The following is a 20,026-nucleotide window of genomic DNA, read 5'->3' as shown; positions in this document are numbered from 1 at the left end:
GTATAATTAGGCTGACCATACGTCCCGCTTTCGGCGGGACAGTCCCGCTTTGGAGCCTCTGGTCCCGCTGTCCCGAGAAATCCTCTGGGGACGCTAAAATGTCCCGCTTTCGCTCAAAGTCCCGATATTGTCCCGCTTTAGCTGGTCCGAACCTAATATTTGATAATTATTATCATTGAGACTTGAGAGCAATGAGCTCGGGAGAAAATCCATTTTACGATTCCAATATTGTACAATAATATGTATCAAAATATTTGAAAATAAAATGTAGGTATATTGACTGTGTAGTGCAGAGGCAGGTTGTAACATAGGTACCTATCTATAAAATATGTTTGTATTTTGTACCTCCCCCCCCCCCCTTCGTCCAAAAAGGACTGCGTCCCGCTTTGGGCCAAAAAAATTATGGTCACCCTAGTCATGTGGTTAAATGAGAACAGATAAAAATCTTTATTAAACAAGTTGGTAACAAACTGTTCTAGTGCATACAGTCGGTGGAACAAAAGAGCATACAAAAAATGGGTCAAATCTTGCCACTATAACTTTTTAGCAATCTTTACTGCGCTATAGAACACCTTTTTATTAAGAAATAAGAAGTCTTATTTTAATTTTGAACCCAACAAATCTCCCTTGCCAGTCTAGTTAGCTTGGAAGGTAGCGCGCCTGCCTTGTAAACACTAGGTCGCGGGTTCGATTCTCGCCCGAGGCCTATTTTATCCTAAACAGATAAGGTCGGATCCCAGAATGACTGGCTTTCTCCTATTCTGTCTTCCTTCTCTCTATAAGACGTTAGCGCTTAGCATCAGTTGCAGTTCCCTCTAGACATATTTTAAGTTCCGTGATATATGAAGAAACTAAATAAACCTTATTATTATTATTATTATTGGACACCCTGTTTTCCTTTCTATTCTTATTCGTCAATTTTCCCACACGGTATATTTCACATAATATACAACGTTAACAATAAAAACCGAATGCAAAGTTAAAAGCTCGAGTAACTGTAATGCAATCAGCACTAGAAACTACTGGGTGACTCATAAAGTCATTTGACCTCGACCATTTCACGCGAACACTATAGCACGGCTATGACAATGAAGATTTTGGTGAAATTTAGTGGACACCCTGTCGATTGAACTACGAATGTCCACACAACAATAGGAATAGAAATTTAGATCGTAGTTTGTGGTAAGCAGATAGACACATAGATTAGTATAAGTATTAGATACATATAGTGAGTTGGTATAAGTATTAGATACATAGTGAGTTGGTATAAGTATTAGATACATAGTGAGTTAGTATAAGGTATAAGTATTAGACATGACAATAGGTTTAGGTATAATTTTTTTTATTATTTTTTCCTACTAGTATTTCTCCTAAATTGGCCCCTGTAGTGCAGTTCCGAAGGCTAAAATCAGAGTGTACCTAGCAGAGACCATAGAGCATTGAGCAGGTAGCCTAAAAGTAGTGGACTATAATATAGAGAGGGAAGCGACCACTGAGAACCATATAGAACTGAGAGCAAAAAGCTCCATGCTCTTTCCACTCTGTTTCAGCTCTCCAATTTTTCCCTAGTTGAGATATTGGGAAAATCCTACAATGCTGCAGTGAGCACCAAAGTTGTGACATAATAACACAAAGAAACTGCATTTACATTTTACAATCGGTCCAAATTTTTCTTCTTGCAATATGTAGGTAGGTATGATGTTTTTTTGTAAATAAATAAATAACAAGAAACTGATTATGGCTTCTTGGGAACCACAGAATTTTCAGGAACGGCAGCCACCAAATTTTTCTTCAACTCGTCCAAAGATGATTTGGCCTTCTTTAAAACGTCATTCAACTGCTCCTGAACCTTCGGCGCCAGCTCGGCGTTTACTTTGGACATGGTCTCCTCAAAATTCTTATAGAGTTCGTCGGCCGTGGCCAGCAACTTGTCTGCCGATGGAATTTCAGGGGTAACGCCTTGGGCATCTTCCGCTGACGTTATCTGAAAACAAAAGACAGTTATGGGATTCGCTGAGTTCCGCAAACCGTCATGAAAAACTGACTATCGAAAATTTCGCCGAAAAAGTAATATCAACACGAGATTTAGAAGTAAAAAATAGCATGATTTGATATAATTATCACACACGTACCCTTGAAAAAAGAAAATGTAGAATTCGCGGATTTTGCGAACACCACGAACCGTAAAAAATGAAGTGAATATCACCGTCACAAAAATGAAGCACCACAAGATTTAGAAGTTAAAAATAGCATGATTTGATTTCACACAAGTAACTTTGAAAAATATGTAGGATTCGCGAATTTCGCTAACACATTGTTAAATTACACCGAAAACGGCCAAAAAGCGGTAAAATGCCGCCAACCGTTCCACCGATCTTAAAAAAGTTTCGTGTCGCATCCTTGTCACATTTGACATCTACTCAATTTTAAGTATCTATAGCTCTTACCGTTCTCGAGATATTTTAAATTCTGGGACACCCTGTATTCTACATATGAACACGTAATCATAATCAAATAATCACTAAACAATTCTAATGAAGAATAATCTCCCTCCGCAATAATAATAATCAAAATAAAGATAACACTTGCAGGAATAGTTTTTAGTTCATCCAAGAGAGCTCAGCACTTTCTAGCTCCTAAAAGAGGTGAGGTATCGTTTTGCCCCGAGGTATCGTTTTGCCCTGTGTTCCCCTATCTTGGCAGCAGAAGCTGCAGAAGGAGGTGGAGGAATGGGAAAAGTTTGTTCAGCTTTGAAGATAAACCAGATTGGACCAGTCAGTTGTCAATAGGAAATTCCCGATGTCATATGAAGATATAGGCAGTGCCATGTTGGTTTGTGATGAAAAGCTCATTATTGGTTAGGTTTATATTAGACATCCTAAATCCTAATATCTAAATTTGTAATGACATTATTGCTTACCGTTACCTATGAATGTAGGTAGGTATATGTTTTTGGATACTAATGGTGGATTTCACCAACAACTTAATGAGAGATTTAATTAATGGGAGATATTTTAATAATCTAAAAAGGAGTTTACCTATGAATGTAGGTTTGTAGGTACATATATGTTTTTGGATACTAATGGTGGATTTCACCAACAACTTAATGAGAGATTTAATTAATGGGAGATATTTTAATATTCTAAAAAGGAGTTTTCAATGATCCAAAAAAGAGTTTTTAGTGATCCAAAAAGGAGAAGATTAATGGGAGATATTTTAATATTCTAAAAAGGAGTTTTCAATGATCCAAAAAAGAGTTTTTAGTGATCCAAAAAGGAGAAGTTTTTTTAAAAACTCCTGTTTGAATCATTACAAAATCCTTTTGTTTTATCATTTTCCCATTATTGGTTGAATCTCTCATTAAGTCGTTGGTGAAATCCACCATTAATTTGATACATTTTTGGGATGGGAGGGGATGGGAACATAAAACGGATAGTTGGATACAAATCTCTCATTAAGTCGTTGGTGAAATCCACCATTAATTGGATACATTTTTGGGATGGGAGGGGATGGGAACATAAAACGGATAATTGGATACAATTAAGTATTCAAAACCATACACCTGACGGTAAGCAATAAGGAAAAGTTTATTTTGTCAGTTTGAAAAAATATCTTACCGCCAAAACTGCCATCAAAACTACCCCAAAACACAGAACCAATTTGTACTCGTAAGATGCCATTGTAAAGATTCACAAATGGAGATTGAAAATAAATTAATAAGTGGGTATTTATTAATGATGTTGGACACGACTTTCGAACTTGGACGATAATAGGTAAAAAAACTACCCCAAAACACAGAACCAATTTGTACTCGTAAGATGCCATTGTAAAGATTCACAAATGGAGATTGAAAATAAATTAATAAGAGTGGTTATTTATTAATGATGTTAGACACGACTTTCGAACTTGGGACCATACACCTGACGGTAAGCAATAAGGAAAAGTTTATTTTGTCAGTTTGAAAAAATATCTTACCGCCAAAACTGCCATCAAAACTACGCCAAAACACAGAACCAATTTGCACTCGTAAGATGCCATTGTAAAGATTCACAAATGGAGATTGAAAATAAATTAATAACTGGATATTTATTAATGATGTTGGACACGACGTTCGAACTTGGACGATAATAGGTAAATTAGGGCTAAGAATTTGAAAACATTCTTATCAGTCCGTGAAAGTTTACAAATAACTTTAGTTGACCTTCAGGGGAGTTCCTTTTGGTACCTGTGTCCTAAAACTTCTTCTTTTTCTTTTTCTTCGCCTTTTCCCGTGTTTAGACGGGGTCGGCGTTTTTTCGTCAGCCCTCAATCGGCCCTAGGGTGATCGCTTTTGGGCTGACATTAGGTTTTGGCTACAAAATTTTACGAGTGGATGCCCCGTACTCAACATTTGCTATTTCTTTAGCAGGGGTGGTAAATTCCCTGTTTCCTCTGCCCTAAAACATAGGGACCTTTTCTTGCGAAATTCATTACTGTACCTCAATGGAGCAGTTGCAAATGAGTAAAAATTGTAAATAAATTGTCGATTCCTGTGTGAAAAGTTGCGCTGACATTTGGTTTTGGCTACAAAATTTTACGAGTGGATGCCCTTCGCACTCAACATTTGCTATTTCTTTAGCAGGGCTGGTAAATTCCTTGTTTCCTCTGCCCTAAAACATAGGGACCTTTTCTTGCGAAATTCATTACTGTACCTCAATGGAGCAGTTGCAAATAAGTAAAAATTGTAAATAAATTGTGGATTCCTATGTGAAAAGTTGGGAAAAATCCACCCTAAAACATAGGGACCTTTTCTTGCGAAATTCATTACTGTACCTCAATGGAGCAGTTGCAAATAAGTAAAAATTGTAAATAAATTGTCGATTCCTATGTGAAAAGTTGGGAAAAATCCACATCTAAAAGCAAGATTTTACCTACTCCAACGTATAAGCCTGGCAGTTCAGCGTGGGAATGCGGCTTCGATTTTGAGTGCCCTTCCAGGACATTAAAACCTGGAAGGGGTGTTTTATTTGTAATTTTAGATGTATTCTTAAATAAATACAAAAAAATTAAAATGAGAAACATACGTAATTCCACATTAAGTTAACACAAAGTAAACAAGGAGTGAAAGGTAGTCTTGTGATAACCTATAGGAGTATAGGAGCTACAGATGTGTCTGTCTACCGGATAACCTTGCCAGAAAATCTGTCTTCTATACAATATTCTTAACTTTATAAGCATGAGGTACTATATTTAAGTACTTAATTTTTAGTATATTTCTTCGTTCTTTAATAATCTTTGAGACTTGTTTAAGGTGCCTACAGACGATCACACTTGAAGTACTGTATCCTTGATCAGAAAATTCGTCTTCTACTGTAATATGTACCTACTCTTAACATTATAGGCATGATGCACTATACATACGAGTATTTAGGTATAACTTGATGTTTACTGTAATCCTTCGTTCTTTATTGTTTGAGACTTGTTTAAGGTGCCTACAAACGATCAAGAGTGACTGTGCTTGATCATGTGTAGGGTTGCAGTCAAGCCTGGTTTGGAAGAAATCAGGCCCATGCCTAACCAGAAGCGCGGTGATAGAACTTTGAATGCACCACTTTCTAATAAATCACCGAAGCTAAGCAACGTTGCGCATGGTTGGTGTCTGGATAGAATATTCCGCCCCGGGCGGGAATCGAACCCGCGACCTAGCGCTTACAAGGCAGACGCACTACCAACTAAGCTAACTAGGCTGGCGTCAAAAATGGACAAAATCAGAAGAATCACAAAATTTTGAAATTTCCTTCCTCAAGTTTCAAGTTTGTTATCAAAAATTTATTGCTCGCTTCACAACGGTGTACGCAGTGGTACAGTGTTGCATGTCGCCGAAATTATGCACAACATTCTACATCAACGGTGGAATTATGCACACACGTGACACGGTTGCTCTTGGGTAACCTAGACAACTATTTACTTCTCACTTTTATTTGATCAAGTCATAGGTATTTTGATCAATTCAATAGTGCTAAAATATTATTATTTACCATCAGTTTTATGGTAGTTTTGTCCCATCCAGTCCCATATATGGTAGTTTTGTCCCATTTTGTCCCATCCACTATATTTTCGGAATGATATTTTGACATTACCTACCTATTTGATTTCCAAACTACCTCTCCTGTATTCTCTATTTCTTGTCACATGTTTTCAATACAATCATATTTTAGTGTTCAAAATTTCAGCTTGAGCAATTTCTTTCGCCCTTTCTCTACCCGCCCTCTTCAAACATGGTTGCTCCAACAAAAATACCTACCTACCTACCTTTGCTTTCTAGACACTGTTCAATTCATATTATGTCATACTTTATCCGAAGTCTTCTTCTTCTTCTTCTTCTTCTTCTTCTTCTTCTTCTTCTTCTTCTTCTTCTTCTTCTTCTTCTTCTTCTTCTTCTTCTTCTTCTTCTTGTTCTTGTTCTTGTTCTTGTTCTTGTTCTTGTTCTTCTTCTTCTTCTTCTTCTTCTTCTTCGCCTTTTCCCAGGTTCAGATGGGGTCGGCGTTTGTCGTCGGCCTCTCAGTCAGCTTTAAAGTGATCGCTTTGAGGCCAACTGGTTTTGGCGAAACAAAATTTTCCGAGTGGAGTGTCTTTCGCACTCAACCTTCGCTATTGATATAGCGTGAGGAAATTTGGGCTAGTCTTCTCCCTGTTTATAGTCCCCTAGCTAGACGCTGATCTACTCTCATACTTTATCTGAAGTAAAAAAAAAAATCATTACCTTTTAATGTTCTCACTTTTCGTGGGTTTCATCTTTCATCCGGTTTCCCTTCAGGCCTCGAAAAAGTCAAAATCTGGTGTGAACATCACACGACTTTCCTTATCCTATTGAATGATGCTTATTTGAGTGTTCTTTTACCCTAACTTTTACAATATCTCCAACCGTTTAGTCGGTATAGCTGAAAGCCGCCAAAAAACGGTCGAAATCTGTCCAAAAGCGGTCAAAATACCGCCAAGCGCAGCAACCATTTCAACCAAACGTTTTGTGTGGCATCCTTGTCACATTTGTGAACTACATACCAAATTTCAATTCTCTACCTTCTATTGATATAGCGTGAGGAAATTTGGGCTAGTCTTCTCCCTGTTTATAGTCCCCTAGCTAGACGCTGATCTACTCTCATACTTTATCTGAAGTAAAAAAAAAAATCATTACCTTTTAATGTTCTCACTTTTCGTGGGTTTCATCTTTCATCCGGTTTCCCTTCAGGCCTCGAAAAAGTCGCCAAAAAGCGGTAAAATGCCGCCAACCGTTGCACCGGTCTTAACCAAAAGTTTCGTGTCGCATCCTTGTCACATTTGAAAGATACATCCCAAATTTCAAGTCTCTAGCTCTTACCGTTCTCGAGATATTTTGTTTACAGATCGAACCTGAAGTCAACAACAGGATGAATAACGCAAACAGAAGCTTGTACTCCATGAACAAGATGCTAACATCGAAGAAAATCTCTAAGAATGCCAAAATCAAGATGTACACCACCATAATACAACCTGTCCTCCTATATGGAAGTGAAACATGGCCTCTAAAACAAAATATCATCCTACGAGTACAAGCCTTCGAAAACAAAGTGCTGCGCAAAATATTTGGACCCATCCTAGACGAAGAAACACACACATGGAGGAGAAGAAAAAACAGAGAACTGGAATTGCTCTATAAAAAACCGCCCATTAGCAACATCATTAAAGCCAAAATTCTCCAATGGGCAGGGCACGTAACGCGCGCAGATCCCTCTTCCAACATCAAGAGAGCTCTAGACCTGCAAATCAACAAACCAAGAGCAGTTGGACGACCAAGGAATACATGGGAAGGGGGAGTCAAAGAAATCCTCAAAGAGTTTGGAGTAGGACAAGATTGGCAGACCATCGCACAGGACAGACATGAATGGAGAAGGCTGGTCAGTGAAGTCAAGGACCCTCGCGGTCTGTGAAGACTGTGGAGTAAGTAAGTATAATTTTCGTTTACAATACAATATAAGTAGGTACATAATATAATAAGTACAAAATTACAATTGGTCTTCATAATGATACTTAACTTATATACTATGTAGGTTTGTAGGTATATTGATTCTTCTTCTTTTGCTGCACCGTCTCCCGATTTTATTTTGGGTCGTCGTTATCCTCCTTTATATCCTACTCCTGCATATCCTCCTAGCCCATGCCTCCTTCCCTCCCATCCCTTCTCTCAATTTTTGATGTTTACATGCATAAGGTTTATTTTCCTTTCGGGAATCTGACCCCTGGTCCAATGGAAACTGAACATCACTAGACCTTCGATGATCGGGAATGCGTCATCCCAGGGGTTCCAATGGTTTAGTACAGGCGCTACCACGCTACCCAGTGGTTGAACTAATACTGTATTTCACTAGGTAGGTTGAAATGATAAATAGTGAAGAAGTATATGTTTATCATTTCAACCTACCTAGTCAAGATGGACCTTCACAAAGTTACAGAATCTTCAATCCATCGTTTAATACTGTATTTAAGTTTAAAAGAGGGGAAATGAGCCTCAGAAGAAGGGAGACCGTCTCAGTTTTCAAAAGGAAACTACAAATTCTCTACGCGTCTGTTTAATAACAGATATTTTATACATAACATAAGTAAATATCATCTACATAGGTACCTAATTATTATTAGTCTAGGAAATACACACAATGAAGAAGAAGAAGAAGAAGAAAAAGAACTGGGAGGATAAATGGATAATGAAGAACTAAAAGAGAAGGATAAAAGAAGAGAGAAAATGTGAAAAAGGAGAACGACAGAGAGTCAGATAATAAAAGATTAGGAAAGAGAGTGAACGGAGAGATATTTGGAGATAATGAAAACAAGAAAAGAAGGAGAGGAGAGAGAAGAGAGAAGAAAAAGTGAAAGAAAAGAAGACAAAGGGGAAAAGAAGAAATTTAAAGGAAAGAAGAGAGAAGAGAAGTTATGGAGGAAAAAAAAAAAAACAAGGAAAGAGAACAGAGGCTAAGAAGAAACGAAGAGGGGAAGAAAGGAGAATATACGAAGGAGGAGCAACAAGGATAAGGAGGAGAGGTATAAGAAGAGTGAAGAAGAAGGAATGAGATAAGAGAGACAGGAAGAAAAGGAGGAGGAGAAATAAGGACAGAGGGTGTGAGAGAATAGGAAGAAGGAATGAGATAGGAATAAAGAAAATGGAAAAGCATCAGACATTTGCAAAGCTTTTTTGTTAATGAACTAAAAACGGAAAATCAGGTAGATAGGGAGGTAGGAGGTACTGGAGGGAGGTAAATAGGTAGGTATAGAAAGGAACACATATACGTATGTACATACCTACCTACCTACTTTTTCTCGTTAAGGTATTTACTGTAGGAAAATTCAAACATTGAATAAACACTACTCTAGTATACCTGTACATTTGCAGCTGTAGTTCAGTATACCTGTACATTTGCAGCAGGTACTTACCCTTTTGTATATACCTACAATCTACACTTCTACAGTTAAGTATACAGTAATGTACCTATTACCTATGTATGTATTTACCTACCCTTTTGTACCTAATACATACAATAGAACGGTCCTTTTGTTCGGATGAAATTTGAAAATTTCCAGACTCTTTTTTCCCGAACTTTGCTTTGCTGAAAAAAAGAGAGGAAAATCAATCTACGTAGGTATGTAAATACGCGTGTTTTCCGACCTTTTTAGCATTTCTCGAGTCAGGGTCAAACACTGCTCAGGGCCGGGTTTAAGACTGTTTAAAGCTTTTTGTTTTGGGAGATTGTTGATGTAGGAAACTACCTAACAAAGGAGGTCTTTTCGTTCTGAAAATTGACTAGAACGAGGAGAGGATAGGAGAAAGCCGGCCGTTCCGAGAACAAACCTCATCTCTGTAAACATAAAACCCCCTTGCGGGAGTCGAACTTATGTCCTAGCGCTTACAAGACACCTAAATTTTTTTTTTTTTTTTTTTTTTTTGCCAATTAGGCGCTTTACCCCTTTAGTAGGTCGTTCGCGCCGTTTGATAAAAATAATAGAATTAATAAAATAATAATAATAATCTAGGTAATTTTCCTCCTATCTGAATATTTGACCTCTCATGTTTTTTTATTTAAACTATGCTATCATCACGTTCACCACACAAACAATTTATTTTATTTTTCCACGAGAGGCACTTCATTTTAGGTCCTCTCCCTTCCTCTTTCTCTGCCTCCCCTTCCCTCTTCTTCCTTCTACCCTCCCCTCTTCCCATTTTCCTCTTTCTCCCTCCCCTCTCTCCCTCCTTTCCCTTTCTCCTTCTCTCCACTCTCTTTCCCTCAATTAGCGTCCTTTTTATTTTCAACATCTCTCTATCTTTCTCTCCCTATAGCTTCTCTAATAATTATTCTCACCATCCACCCTTCCGCCCTATTCCCTCTCTCTCTCTCTCTCTCTCTCTCTCTCTCTCTCTTTCTCTTCCTCTTTCTCTCTCCCCCTATATCTGTCCCTCGATCCCTCCCTCTATCCATCTCTTCCACTCTTTTCACTCTCTCTCTCTCTCTCTCTTTCTCTTCCTCTTCCTCTTCCTCTCTCTCTTCCTCTTTCTCTCTCCTCCTATATCTGTCCCTCGATCCCTCCCTCTATCCATCTCTTCCACTCTTTTCACTCTCTCTCTCTCCTCTTTCCCTTCCTCACATTCTTCCTTTTCCCTCTTTGTCTCTCCCTCCCTCTCCTCTTTCCTTGATATTTCATTATAATTTTTTGAGTTTCTCGAGATTCTTGAAGAGTGGTAGTTAAAACTTCCTTTATTCTATATTTTTCAAGATAACCATACAACAATATCTTAATAATTGACCTCATTTTTGGTTCGTCCGGTCTTTTTTAATATTTTCTTTCCTTTCTTACTCTTTTTCTGTCTTTCTCTTCCTCCCTCCCTCTTTCTTTCTTGTATCTCTCTCTCTCTCTCTCTCTCTCTCTCTCTCTCTTTCTCTTCCTCTTTCTCTCTCCCCCTATATCTGTCCCTCGATCCCTCCCTCTATCCATCTCTTCCACTCTTTTCACTCTCTCTCTCTCCTCTTTCCCTTCCTCACATTCTTCCTTTTCCCTCTTTGTCTCTCCCTCCCTCTCCTCTTTCCTCGATATTTCATTATAATTTTCTGAGTTTCTGGAGATTCTTGTAGAGTGGTAGTTAAAACTTCCTTTATTCTATATTTTTCAAGATAACCATACAACAATATCTTAATAATTGACCTCATTTTTGGTTCGTCCGGTCTTTTTTAATATTTTCTTTCCTTTCTTACTCTTTTTCTGTCTTTCTCTTCCTCCCTCCCTCTTTCTTTCTTGTATCTCTCTCTCTGTCTCTCTCTCTCTCTCTCTTTCTCTTTCATATTTTTCAAGATAACCATACAACAATATCTTAATAATTGACCTCATTTTTGGTTCGTCCGGTCTTTTTTAATATTTTCTTTCCTTTATTATTACTCTTTTTCTGTCTTTCTCTTCCTTCCTCCCTCCCTCTTTCTTTCTTGTATCTCTCTCTCTCTCTCTCTGTCTCTCTCTCTCTTTCTCTTTCGTTCTGCTTTTTTCTTTCTGCCTCCCCCTCCTTCGCTCCTCCCTCCCTTTCTATCATTATCTTTGTCTTTCATGTACTTCCCTCGCTATCTCTCTCTCTCCCACTCATTCCCTCCCTCTTTCCCCCCTCTTCTTCATCTTTCTCTTTAATTCCTCTACTCCTCTCCCCTCTTTAACCTTCTCCTGCACCGCCATCTTTTATCTTCTCCTATCCGTTTTCTCTTTCGTTCTGCTTTTTTCTTTCTGCCTCCTCCTCCTTCGCTCCTCCCTCCCTTTCTATCATTATTTTTGTCTTTCTTGTACTTCCCTCGCTCTCTCTCTCTCCCTCTCATTCCCTCCCTCTTTCCCCCCTCTTCTTCATCTTTCTCTTTCATTCCTCTCCCCTCTTTAACCTTCTCCTGCACCGCCATCTTTTATCTTCTCCTATCCGCATCTTCTTCTGCCTCCCCCTCCCTATTTCTTCCCTCTTCCTCCTCCTCTTATGATGCCTTCGTTGGAAATGAATTTTAAATTCCGTGCAGCAGCAGAAGAAGAAGAAGAAAGAAGAAGAAGAAGAAGGAAAGAAGAAGAAGAAGAAGAAGAAGAAAGAAGAAGAAGAAAGAAGAAGAAGAAAGAAGAAGAAGAAGAAGAAGAAGAAGAAAAAAGAAGAAGAAGAAGAAGAAAAAAGAAGAAGAAGAAGAAGAAGAAGAAGAAGAAGGAGAAGCTGAACAGAATGACCCTCCCTATTTCTTCCCTCTTCCTCCTCCTCTTATGATGCCTTCGTTGGAAATGAATTTTAAATTCCGTGCAGCAGCAGAAGAAGAAAGAAGAAGAAGAAGAAAAAGAAGAAAGAAAAAAGATGAAGAAGAAGAAGCTGAACAGAATGACTTGTCTCGTATTATTTTCCTCCGCTGAGAATATGAAAATGACTTCTTCCTTCTACCATTTTTTGTTGAGAGAAAAGAAAACGCAATCCTTTTTTGCCCTTTTTACTTGCCTTATACCAAGAAGAAGCTGAACAGAATGACTTGTCTCGTATTATTTTCCTCCGCTGAGAATATGAAAATGACTTCTTCCTTCTACCATTTTTTGTGGAGAGAAAAGAAAACGCAATCCTTTTTTGCCCTTTTTACTTGCCTTATACCATAGACCATACTATACTTCCTTAGTAAGAAAAGTAGATGTATTCAGAGAAAATCTGGTGTGAACATCACACGACTTTCCTTATCCTATTGAATGATGCTTATTTGAGTGTTCTTTTACCCTAACTTTTACATCTCTAACCGTTTTGCCGCTACTATACTTCCTTAGTAAGAAAAGTAGATGTATTCAGAGAAAATCTGGTGTGAACATCACACGACTTTCCTTATCCTATTGAATGATACTTATTTGAGTGTTCTTTTACCCTATCTTGTACAATGTCGCTATAGCTGAAAACCGCCAAAAAACGGTCGAAATCTGTCCAAAAGCGGTCAAAATACCGCCAAGCGCAGCACCTATTTTAAGCAAACGTTTTGTGTTGCATCCTTGTCACATTTGTGAACTACATACCAAATTTCAAGTGTCTAGCTCTAGCTTATACCGTTCCCGAGATATTGTTAAATTACACCGAAAACCGCCAAAAAGCGGTAAAATGCCGCTGACCGTTGCACTGCCAAGCGCAGCAACCATCTCAACCAAATATTTTGTGTTGCATCCTTGTCACATTTGTGAACTACATACCAAATTTCAAGTCTCTAGCACTAGCTTATACCGTTTCCGAGATATTGTTAAATTACACCGAAAACCGCCAAAAAGCGGTAAAATGCCGGCAACCGTTGCACTGGTCTTAACCAAAAGTTTCGTATCGCATCCTTGTCACATTTGACAGCTACATACCAAATTCCAAGTCTCTAGCTTTTACCGTTCTCGAGATATTTTGTTTACAGACAGACACACACACGACGTACTTTTTTTTTATTTAAATTAACGGGGGCTACCCATTTTATACAAGTCCCTACACTTAAAAATAATAAAACACTTAAAAGTAGGTGGTAAAAATTAAATTAAAAAAAGAAAAAAAAAAAAAAGAAAAGAACATGGCCTTTTTAGGTAGGCAGGTAACATATAAGTTAGGTATCCACATCATTTAGATACACATGCACACCAAACAGGCACACAGGTAGTAAGTAGGTGCATATGCAGAGTACATGTATAGATTACATAGAACGATCTAAGTACTAATGGCTGTGTATCTAAGTTTAGACATATACCTATGTATACCGAAAAATTCAAACAACGAGGATTTTATGTGAGAAACAATGAAACTCTTGAAACTTGATGGAGACAGAGACAGAGACTCGAGAAAGGAGAGGAGGAGAAGAAGGAAGAGGTAGAGAAATAAGAAGAGTGAGAAATATAAGTGGAAAAGGGAAGAGAGAGAAAAAGAGGAAGAGATAGAAAAAGCAGGGGTTGAAGAGAGAAAGAGAGAGAGAGAGAGAGAGAGATTGACTTGTGTTCCTATCTTTTTCTCCTCCCTCTACCTCTCTTAATATATGGTCCTGCCTTTCTATCTCACATTCTCTCTCTCACACACCCTCTCTCTCTTTCTTTCTCTCCTCCCTCTTTCTCTCTCTCTCTCTCTCTCTCTCCTCTTTTCTTCCTCTCACCCACTAGTACTTGACTTCCGCAAAACGTGTTTTGGCACTAAAAACTGACCATCGAAAATTTGACCCGATTACATCACTTTCCTTCCTATAGGATAAGGAAAGTAAAAAGGATGGTGGAAATTTTTGGTAACACTCCTGGAATGAAAGGATTGGGGGAGTTTGGGGAGTCACTGCTCTTTTTCCATGGTGGAGAAAATTTTTGCCAAAAACTTCTCCGTTTCACATTTTATATTCTATTTCTTCTTCCTCCTCCTTCTCCTCCTCCTCCTTCTCCTTCTCCTTCTCCCTTCTTCTTGTTTCGAGAGAAAAGTACAGTGGAAAATTGCCATTTTTCTGACAAACTTAAAGTTTTGTCAGAAGGCTCTCAAAGTTTTTGAAACTAAAAAGCGTAGTAAGCTTACTGATTTCATTTCACGAAGAAAAAATTTGAACTTTTCTCAAGAGAGGGAGAGAGAGAGGTTCCTCTTTCTCTCTCCCCCTATATCTGTCCCTCGATCCCTCCCTCTATCCATCTCTTCCACTCTTTTCAAAATTAGGGCTAAGAATTTGAAAACATTCTTATCAGTCCGTGAAAGTTTACAAATAACTTTAGTTGACCTTCAGGGGAGCTCCTTTTGCTACCTCTGTCCTAAAACTTCTTTTTCTTTTTCTTCGCCTTTTCCCGTGTTTAGACGGGGTCGGCGTTTTTTCGTCAGCCCTCAGCAGAAAGAACTGCGCACAAACACATTAATGCGTTGCCTGCGAGGGAGCTTTGCTCGGGACATTTGATGTGACGTAAATACGTAATCGCCTACGGGAGCGTATGCCGTGACGTCAAAGTTCACGATTTACCGCTATTGTATAACAACACGTGTAGGAGAGAGAGAGAGAGAGAGAGAGAGAGAGAGAGAGAGAGAGAGAGAGAGAGAGAGAGAGAGAAAAAAAATAGGAGTATAGAAAAGGTATAGGTACATAATATGAAGACAAGATAGAGAGAGAAAGTTAAGGGAGGGGAGGGAGAGGGTGTTAGAGTTTAATAATCCCCTGTTGTAAAGAAACATAAGTCTATACAAACAGTGAAAAGAAATAAAAGGAAATAGAAACGGAATACTGAAACTGAAACTGAAAAGGTATTTGAAGACAAGAGAGGGAAAAGAGAGAAAAGGAGGGAAATGGAGAAGAGAGAGAGAGAGAGAAAGAGAGAGAGAGAGAGAGAGATCTAAAATAGAAAGAATTTAGTTTTCTGACCCGCTCTCCCGATCTAGAGAGAGAGAGAGAGAGAGAGAGAGAGAGAGAGAGAGAGAGAAAGAGAGAGAGAGAGAGAGAGATCTAAAATAGAAAGAATTTAGTTTTGTATGACGTGAGAGACAATATGATGTGTGAACGGAGGAAATTGAATTCTGTGTATGAGTGTATGCCACAACTGCCACATACGTAGATTTAATAGAGAGACAATAAATATGAAATTAATATCATATCTCCTAAGGTGGTATATTTCCTTCATTTCAAATTCAATAAATTCTTGTCTCCTTCATTTTTCCTATCTTTAGTCTCATTTCCTACCTATATTGCTTTTATGATGAAGATGGAAGATGTTAATATCATATTTATTGCTCTGTTCTCCTTCGCTTTGCAGCTTTTCCTTTTTCTTCTTCTTCTTTCTTTTCTTTTCTTTCCTCTTCTTCTTCTTAATTTCATATTTATTGCCTTTTCGTCTTTGCCTGCGCCTTTGGCCTTTTTCCTTTCCTCCTCCTTTTCTTTTTCTTCTTCGTCGTAATTTTATATTGATACCGCTCTCTTATTCTTTATATTGACTTGTTCGTCTTTCCTATCTCCTCTTCTCCTCTTTCTTCTGCTCCTTCTTCTCCTTCTCCTTCTTCTATTTTGTCATATTGCACTTATGAATCTTATGATTTATGTTCTCTGGTCACGTTCTTTGACGCTTCTCTTTCTCTCTCTCTCTCTCTCTCTCTCTCTCTCTCTCTCCCTCCCTCCCTCTCTCTAATTATTGCGTGTTAATTTGTGTGTGTTTTTGAGTCAATATTTCTGATGTTGTGATTAACTACATATTTAAGATGTTTTCTGAAGGTGTTGTTTTTTTGTTGTTCACATTTTCACTATAATTTTGTTAAAGACATCATTACTTTCTATTACCCTTATTTTCTATTGTTCTCTTGTTTATCTTCTGATTTTCTTCTTCTTTTTCCAATTTCTATTTCGGATTCTTCGTATTGATCTTACTGCTACAGGTGTTAATTATAACTAAGTTGTTTTTGTCAATAGGTGTGAGTACATTTTTTGTCAATAGGTGTGAGTACATTTTTTGTCAATAGCTCTGAGTACATTTCTTGTCAATAGATCTGAGTAGGTACATTTTTTTACTTTTTGTCAATAGGTGTCGTTGGATTGTTTGTATAAGTGGTGATAATTGAGATGTTGATGTAGTTGAGTAGTTTGTGTTCTGGTCAATGTTCTGCATATTAACATGAGTTGTTTTTGACATGAAGTAGAATTGTGGCTTTTTCCTCCTCCTCCTCCTCCTCTTCATCTTCCTCCTCCTCTTCATCTTCTAATATTCTTTCATCTTCCTTTTAGTTTAAGATGCATTCTCCTTCTAATTTTTCATATTGTCATCATCATCATTGTCTAAAGGCTGGGCCTTGTCCCACTCTTCTCTGTCCATCGCCACGTTTTTCAACTCGCCATATGATCTGCATCCCATGCTCTCCATGATGTCCTGGAAGTATTCTTTCCTTGGTCTGCCCCTCGGTCTCCTGCCAACTTCTCTTTCAAAGATATTGTTGATGAAACTATTGTGTCGGATGATGTGACCAATCAGCTTTATTCTTCGGGATTCAATGGTGTTCATCAACTGTCGACTTTCTCTTATTTCTCTCAGGAGTCTCTCGTTGCTCTTCTTCTCAATCCAGCTCGTCTTTGTCATTCGCCTCCACATCCACATTTCAGTCGCTTCTAATCTCATTCTGTCTCTTTTATCAATGGTCCAAGTTTCGCTGCCATAGGTTAGAACACTCCATACAAAGGTTTTAATGAAGTTCTTGCGGATTTCAATGTTGATGTGTTCATTGGTTAAAAGTTTGTTCTTATTTAGGAAAGCTTGTTTGGCTAGAATGACTCTCCTATTTATATCAATGGTTGATTTATTATTAGTGTTAATCACACTTCCAAGATAATTGGCCCCGGGCGGGAAAGGCCTAGTGCTTACAAGGCAGACGCGCTACCAACCAAGCTAACTTAGGCTAAATAAACTTTTGATTCTCTAGATGGGATAATTTGAATGTGGTTATTATTATTATTATTATTATTATTTAGAGGTTTGACAGAGGGAACTGTAACTGCTATGGTCTTATCGTCCCGAAATCGAAGAGAGAGAAGGAAGACAGGATAGGAGAAAGCCAGCCGTTCCGAGAACGAACATTATCCCATCAGGATAAAATCCGCCCCAGGCGGGAATCGAACCCGCGGCGCCTAGCGCTTACAAGGCAGACGCACTACCAACTAAGCTAACTAGGCTGGCGAAAGATATTTTTGATGAAACTATTGTGTCGGATGATGTCACCAATCAGCTTTATTCTTCGGGATTCAATGGTTTGTATTCTCGATTTATGTTTTCTGTTCACGAAGCTCTCTCTCTCTTCCTCCTCTCTCTCTCTCTCTCTCTCTTCCCCTCTCTCTCTCTCCCTCTCTCTCCCCTTTCTTTCTCTTTCTAACCATCTCTATCTCTCTTCTTTAATTTCATATCCTTCTTCTTTAATAATTAGCGGAAGAACGCCCGATATTTTCCCGACTGTTCTGCATTAATAGTTTTCCCCTTGGTTTTACGGTTTAGACTCTTTAGACTTTAGAGCTAGACACAGATGTGTAATAGCTGTGTTTCTGTGTCCACACACTACATCGTTTTTTTTCCATTACATTATACCTATACAATTTATACAACATGGTTTGTATTGTTGCACATTGAAATGCAGGCCGGCATTTCAATAACAATCCAACAATAATAATTATTGTAGGTATAGTGTGTGTTTGTTTTTAATAATAAATGTTGTTCACATCTGAATTCCTATTGTTTCCTACCTATATTATGATTGTCATGCACAGGAGGTAGGAGCGATTTCACATTCCAATAACCATCTAGCATATTGACCTTGATTACTAGGTTATGATTATGACTATTATATGATTTATGATTCAATTTAGGTATGTACATATTAAATAATTACGCGATTTTTCTTCTTTTATTATTATCTTTTAAAGAGTGTTGATAAACTGATAGAGGGAACTAGGTAGTATATAAATTATTATTTTTTCTAAGAGGTTTGAAACTTCACAAATTTACTGAGTCTTCCATCACGACACAAAAGAAATAGGTAGCACTAATAGAAGTCGATATCAAAATAGTGCTCAAATTCAAACAGTGAATCTGTCCCCAAAAGTCCAGTGCTGAACACACAATGTGTGTTTTTTTATAGGTATGTTGGTTTTTTTTTCAATCAAAATCGAACTGTGACCCTTCCAGACTCTGAAATCCAGAGCTACCGTTAAGCAAATAAGAACAAACGAAATGGAAAAAGCAAAATACTCTTTTCGTTCGATCAACTACTAAGTTTACATAGGAACATAGGTAAACACTTCAACGAATGACCTAGACGGCGTGCTGCAAAGGGTTAATATTTTAGACGGCAAGTGTGATTAGGATGGCCGTCCTGCCTTTCCATAGTCCTAAAGACAATTCTAGTGATGACCCAGATATTTTTTATACTCTTTCTTTGTAGGCAAAAAAATGAGAGGAAGGGAGGAGGCAAAGATTTCTTCGTAGACAAAAAAGGAGAAAATGAAAGGGACGAAGAGAGAAGAAAAAGAAGGAGATGAGGGGGAAGATGAAGGAGGAGGATGAGAAGAAGAGGAGGAAGAGGAAGAACAAGAAATTGAAGAATAAGAAGGAGGTAGTAAAGCTATCCACTCGTAGTACATCCAGTACAAATCTGTAAGCAAATCTAGTACCTATGCACTTGAATCTTTACTTTGTACTTCCTCGTACATATTTCTGCAGAAGAACTTGTACTTATCGTGGATCTCACTCCCCCCCCCCCCTTTGAATATGCATTCTACGCCTAGATCAAGTGAACGCCTGACTGAACTGAACTTATATTTGGAACAGTTCAATGAACTGAACTGAACGGTTGGAACTTATTCCCCAAAGTGAACCGATCTTGGCCACCTCTACAAGTAATCCTATCTTTATGAATATAACCATCATACATGAAGTATTTGTAAGTTCTGCCCATTTGAAAATATGCCCAAAATCAAGGCCAAGACCCCAATTCAGCAACTGCTGAGGTATATAGATAGGTATACAACATTATATCTGTGGTATGAATGTAGCTTTTCGGCAATAGGTACTACCTATGTATTCTACTGACAGACACTCTCAACTTTTTGACAGTTTTGCTGTAAAAAAATAAATGGAAAAAGGAGAGAGAGAGAGAGAGAGAGAGAGAGAGAGAGAGAGAGAGAATGAATAAAACTGGTGACAGAGATAGAGACAGAGAAAAGGGTGAGGGAGGAAGAAAGGAAAAAGCTAAAAAAAGAATGGCGAAAAAGAGAGAGGGAGGGAGAGAGAAAGGAAGAGAGAGGGAGGGAGAGAAAGGAAGGAAGAGAGAGGGAGGGAGAGAGAGAAAGGAAGAGAGAGAGGGAGAGAGAAAGGAAGAGAGAGGGAGAGAGAGAGAGAAAGGAAGAGAGAGAGGGAGAGAGAGAAAGGAAGAGAGAGGGAGGAAGAGAGAGGGAGGGAGAGAAAGGAAGAGGGAGGGAGAGAAAGGAAGAGGGAGAGAGAGAGAGAGAGAAAGGAAGAGAGAGGGAGGAAGAGAGAGGGATAAAAA

The 20,026-nt window shown here is 38.3% G+C and overlaps 1 protein-coding gene across 2 annotated transcripts; it reads right to left on the bottom strand.

Moving 5' to 3' along the window:
- Window positions 1-1,616: 1,616 nt before the first annotated feature.
- Window positions 1,617-4,141, bottom strand: LOC103515738. Of its 2 annotated transcripts, XM_008480678.3 has the most exons (3): window positions 3,819-3,911; window positions 3,618-3,673; window positions 1,617-1,984 (listed from the first exon to the last, which is right to left on the bottom strand). In XM_008480678.3, the coding sequence occupies exons 1-3, from the start codon at window positions 3,823-3,825 to the stop codon at window positions 1,736-1,738; spliced, it is 312 nt and encodes a 103-aa protein (XP_008478900.1). In that variant the 5' UTR covers window positions 3,826-3,911; the 3' UTR covers window positions 1,617-1,735. The 2 variants fall into 2 exon arrangements, with proteins under 2 accessions (XP_008478900.1, XP_008478901.1); XM_008480679.3 differs by lacking the exons at window positions 3,618-3,673; window positions 3,819-3,911 and adding an exon at window positions 3,976-4,141.
- Window positions 4,142-20,026: the final 15,885 nt, after the last annotated feature.

This window comes from Diaphorina citri, unplaced genomic scaffold, assembly GCF_000475195.1.
Source record: "Diaphorina citri unplaced genomic scaffold, Diaci psyllid genome assembly version 1.1 scaffold1408, whole genome shotgun sequence".
Lineage (NCBI taxonomy): Eukaryota > Metazoa > Arthropoda > Insecta > Hemiptera > Psyllidae > Diaphorina > Diaphorina citri.
This window is presented reverse-complemented; position numbering and strand designations above follow the sequence as displayed.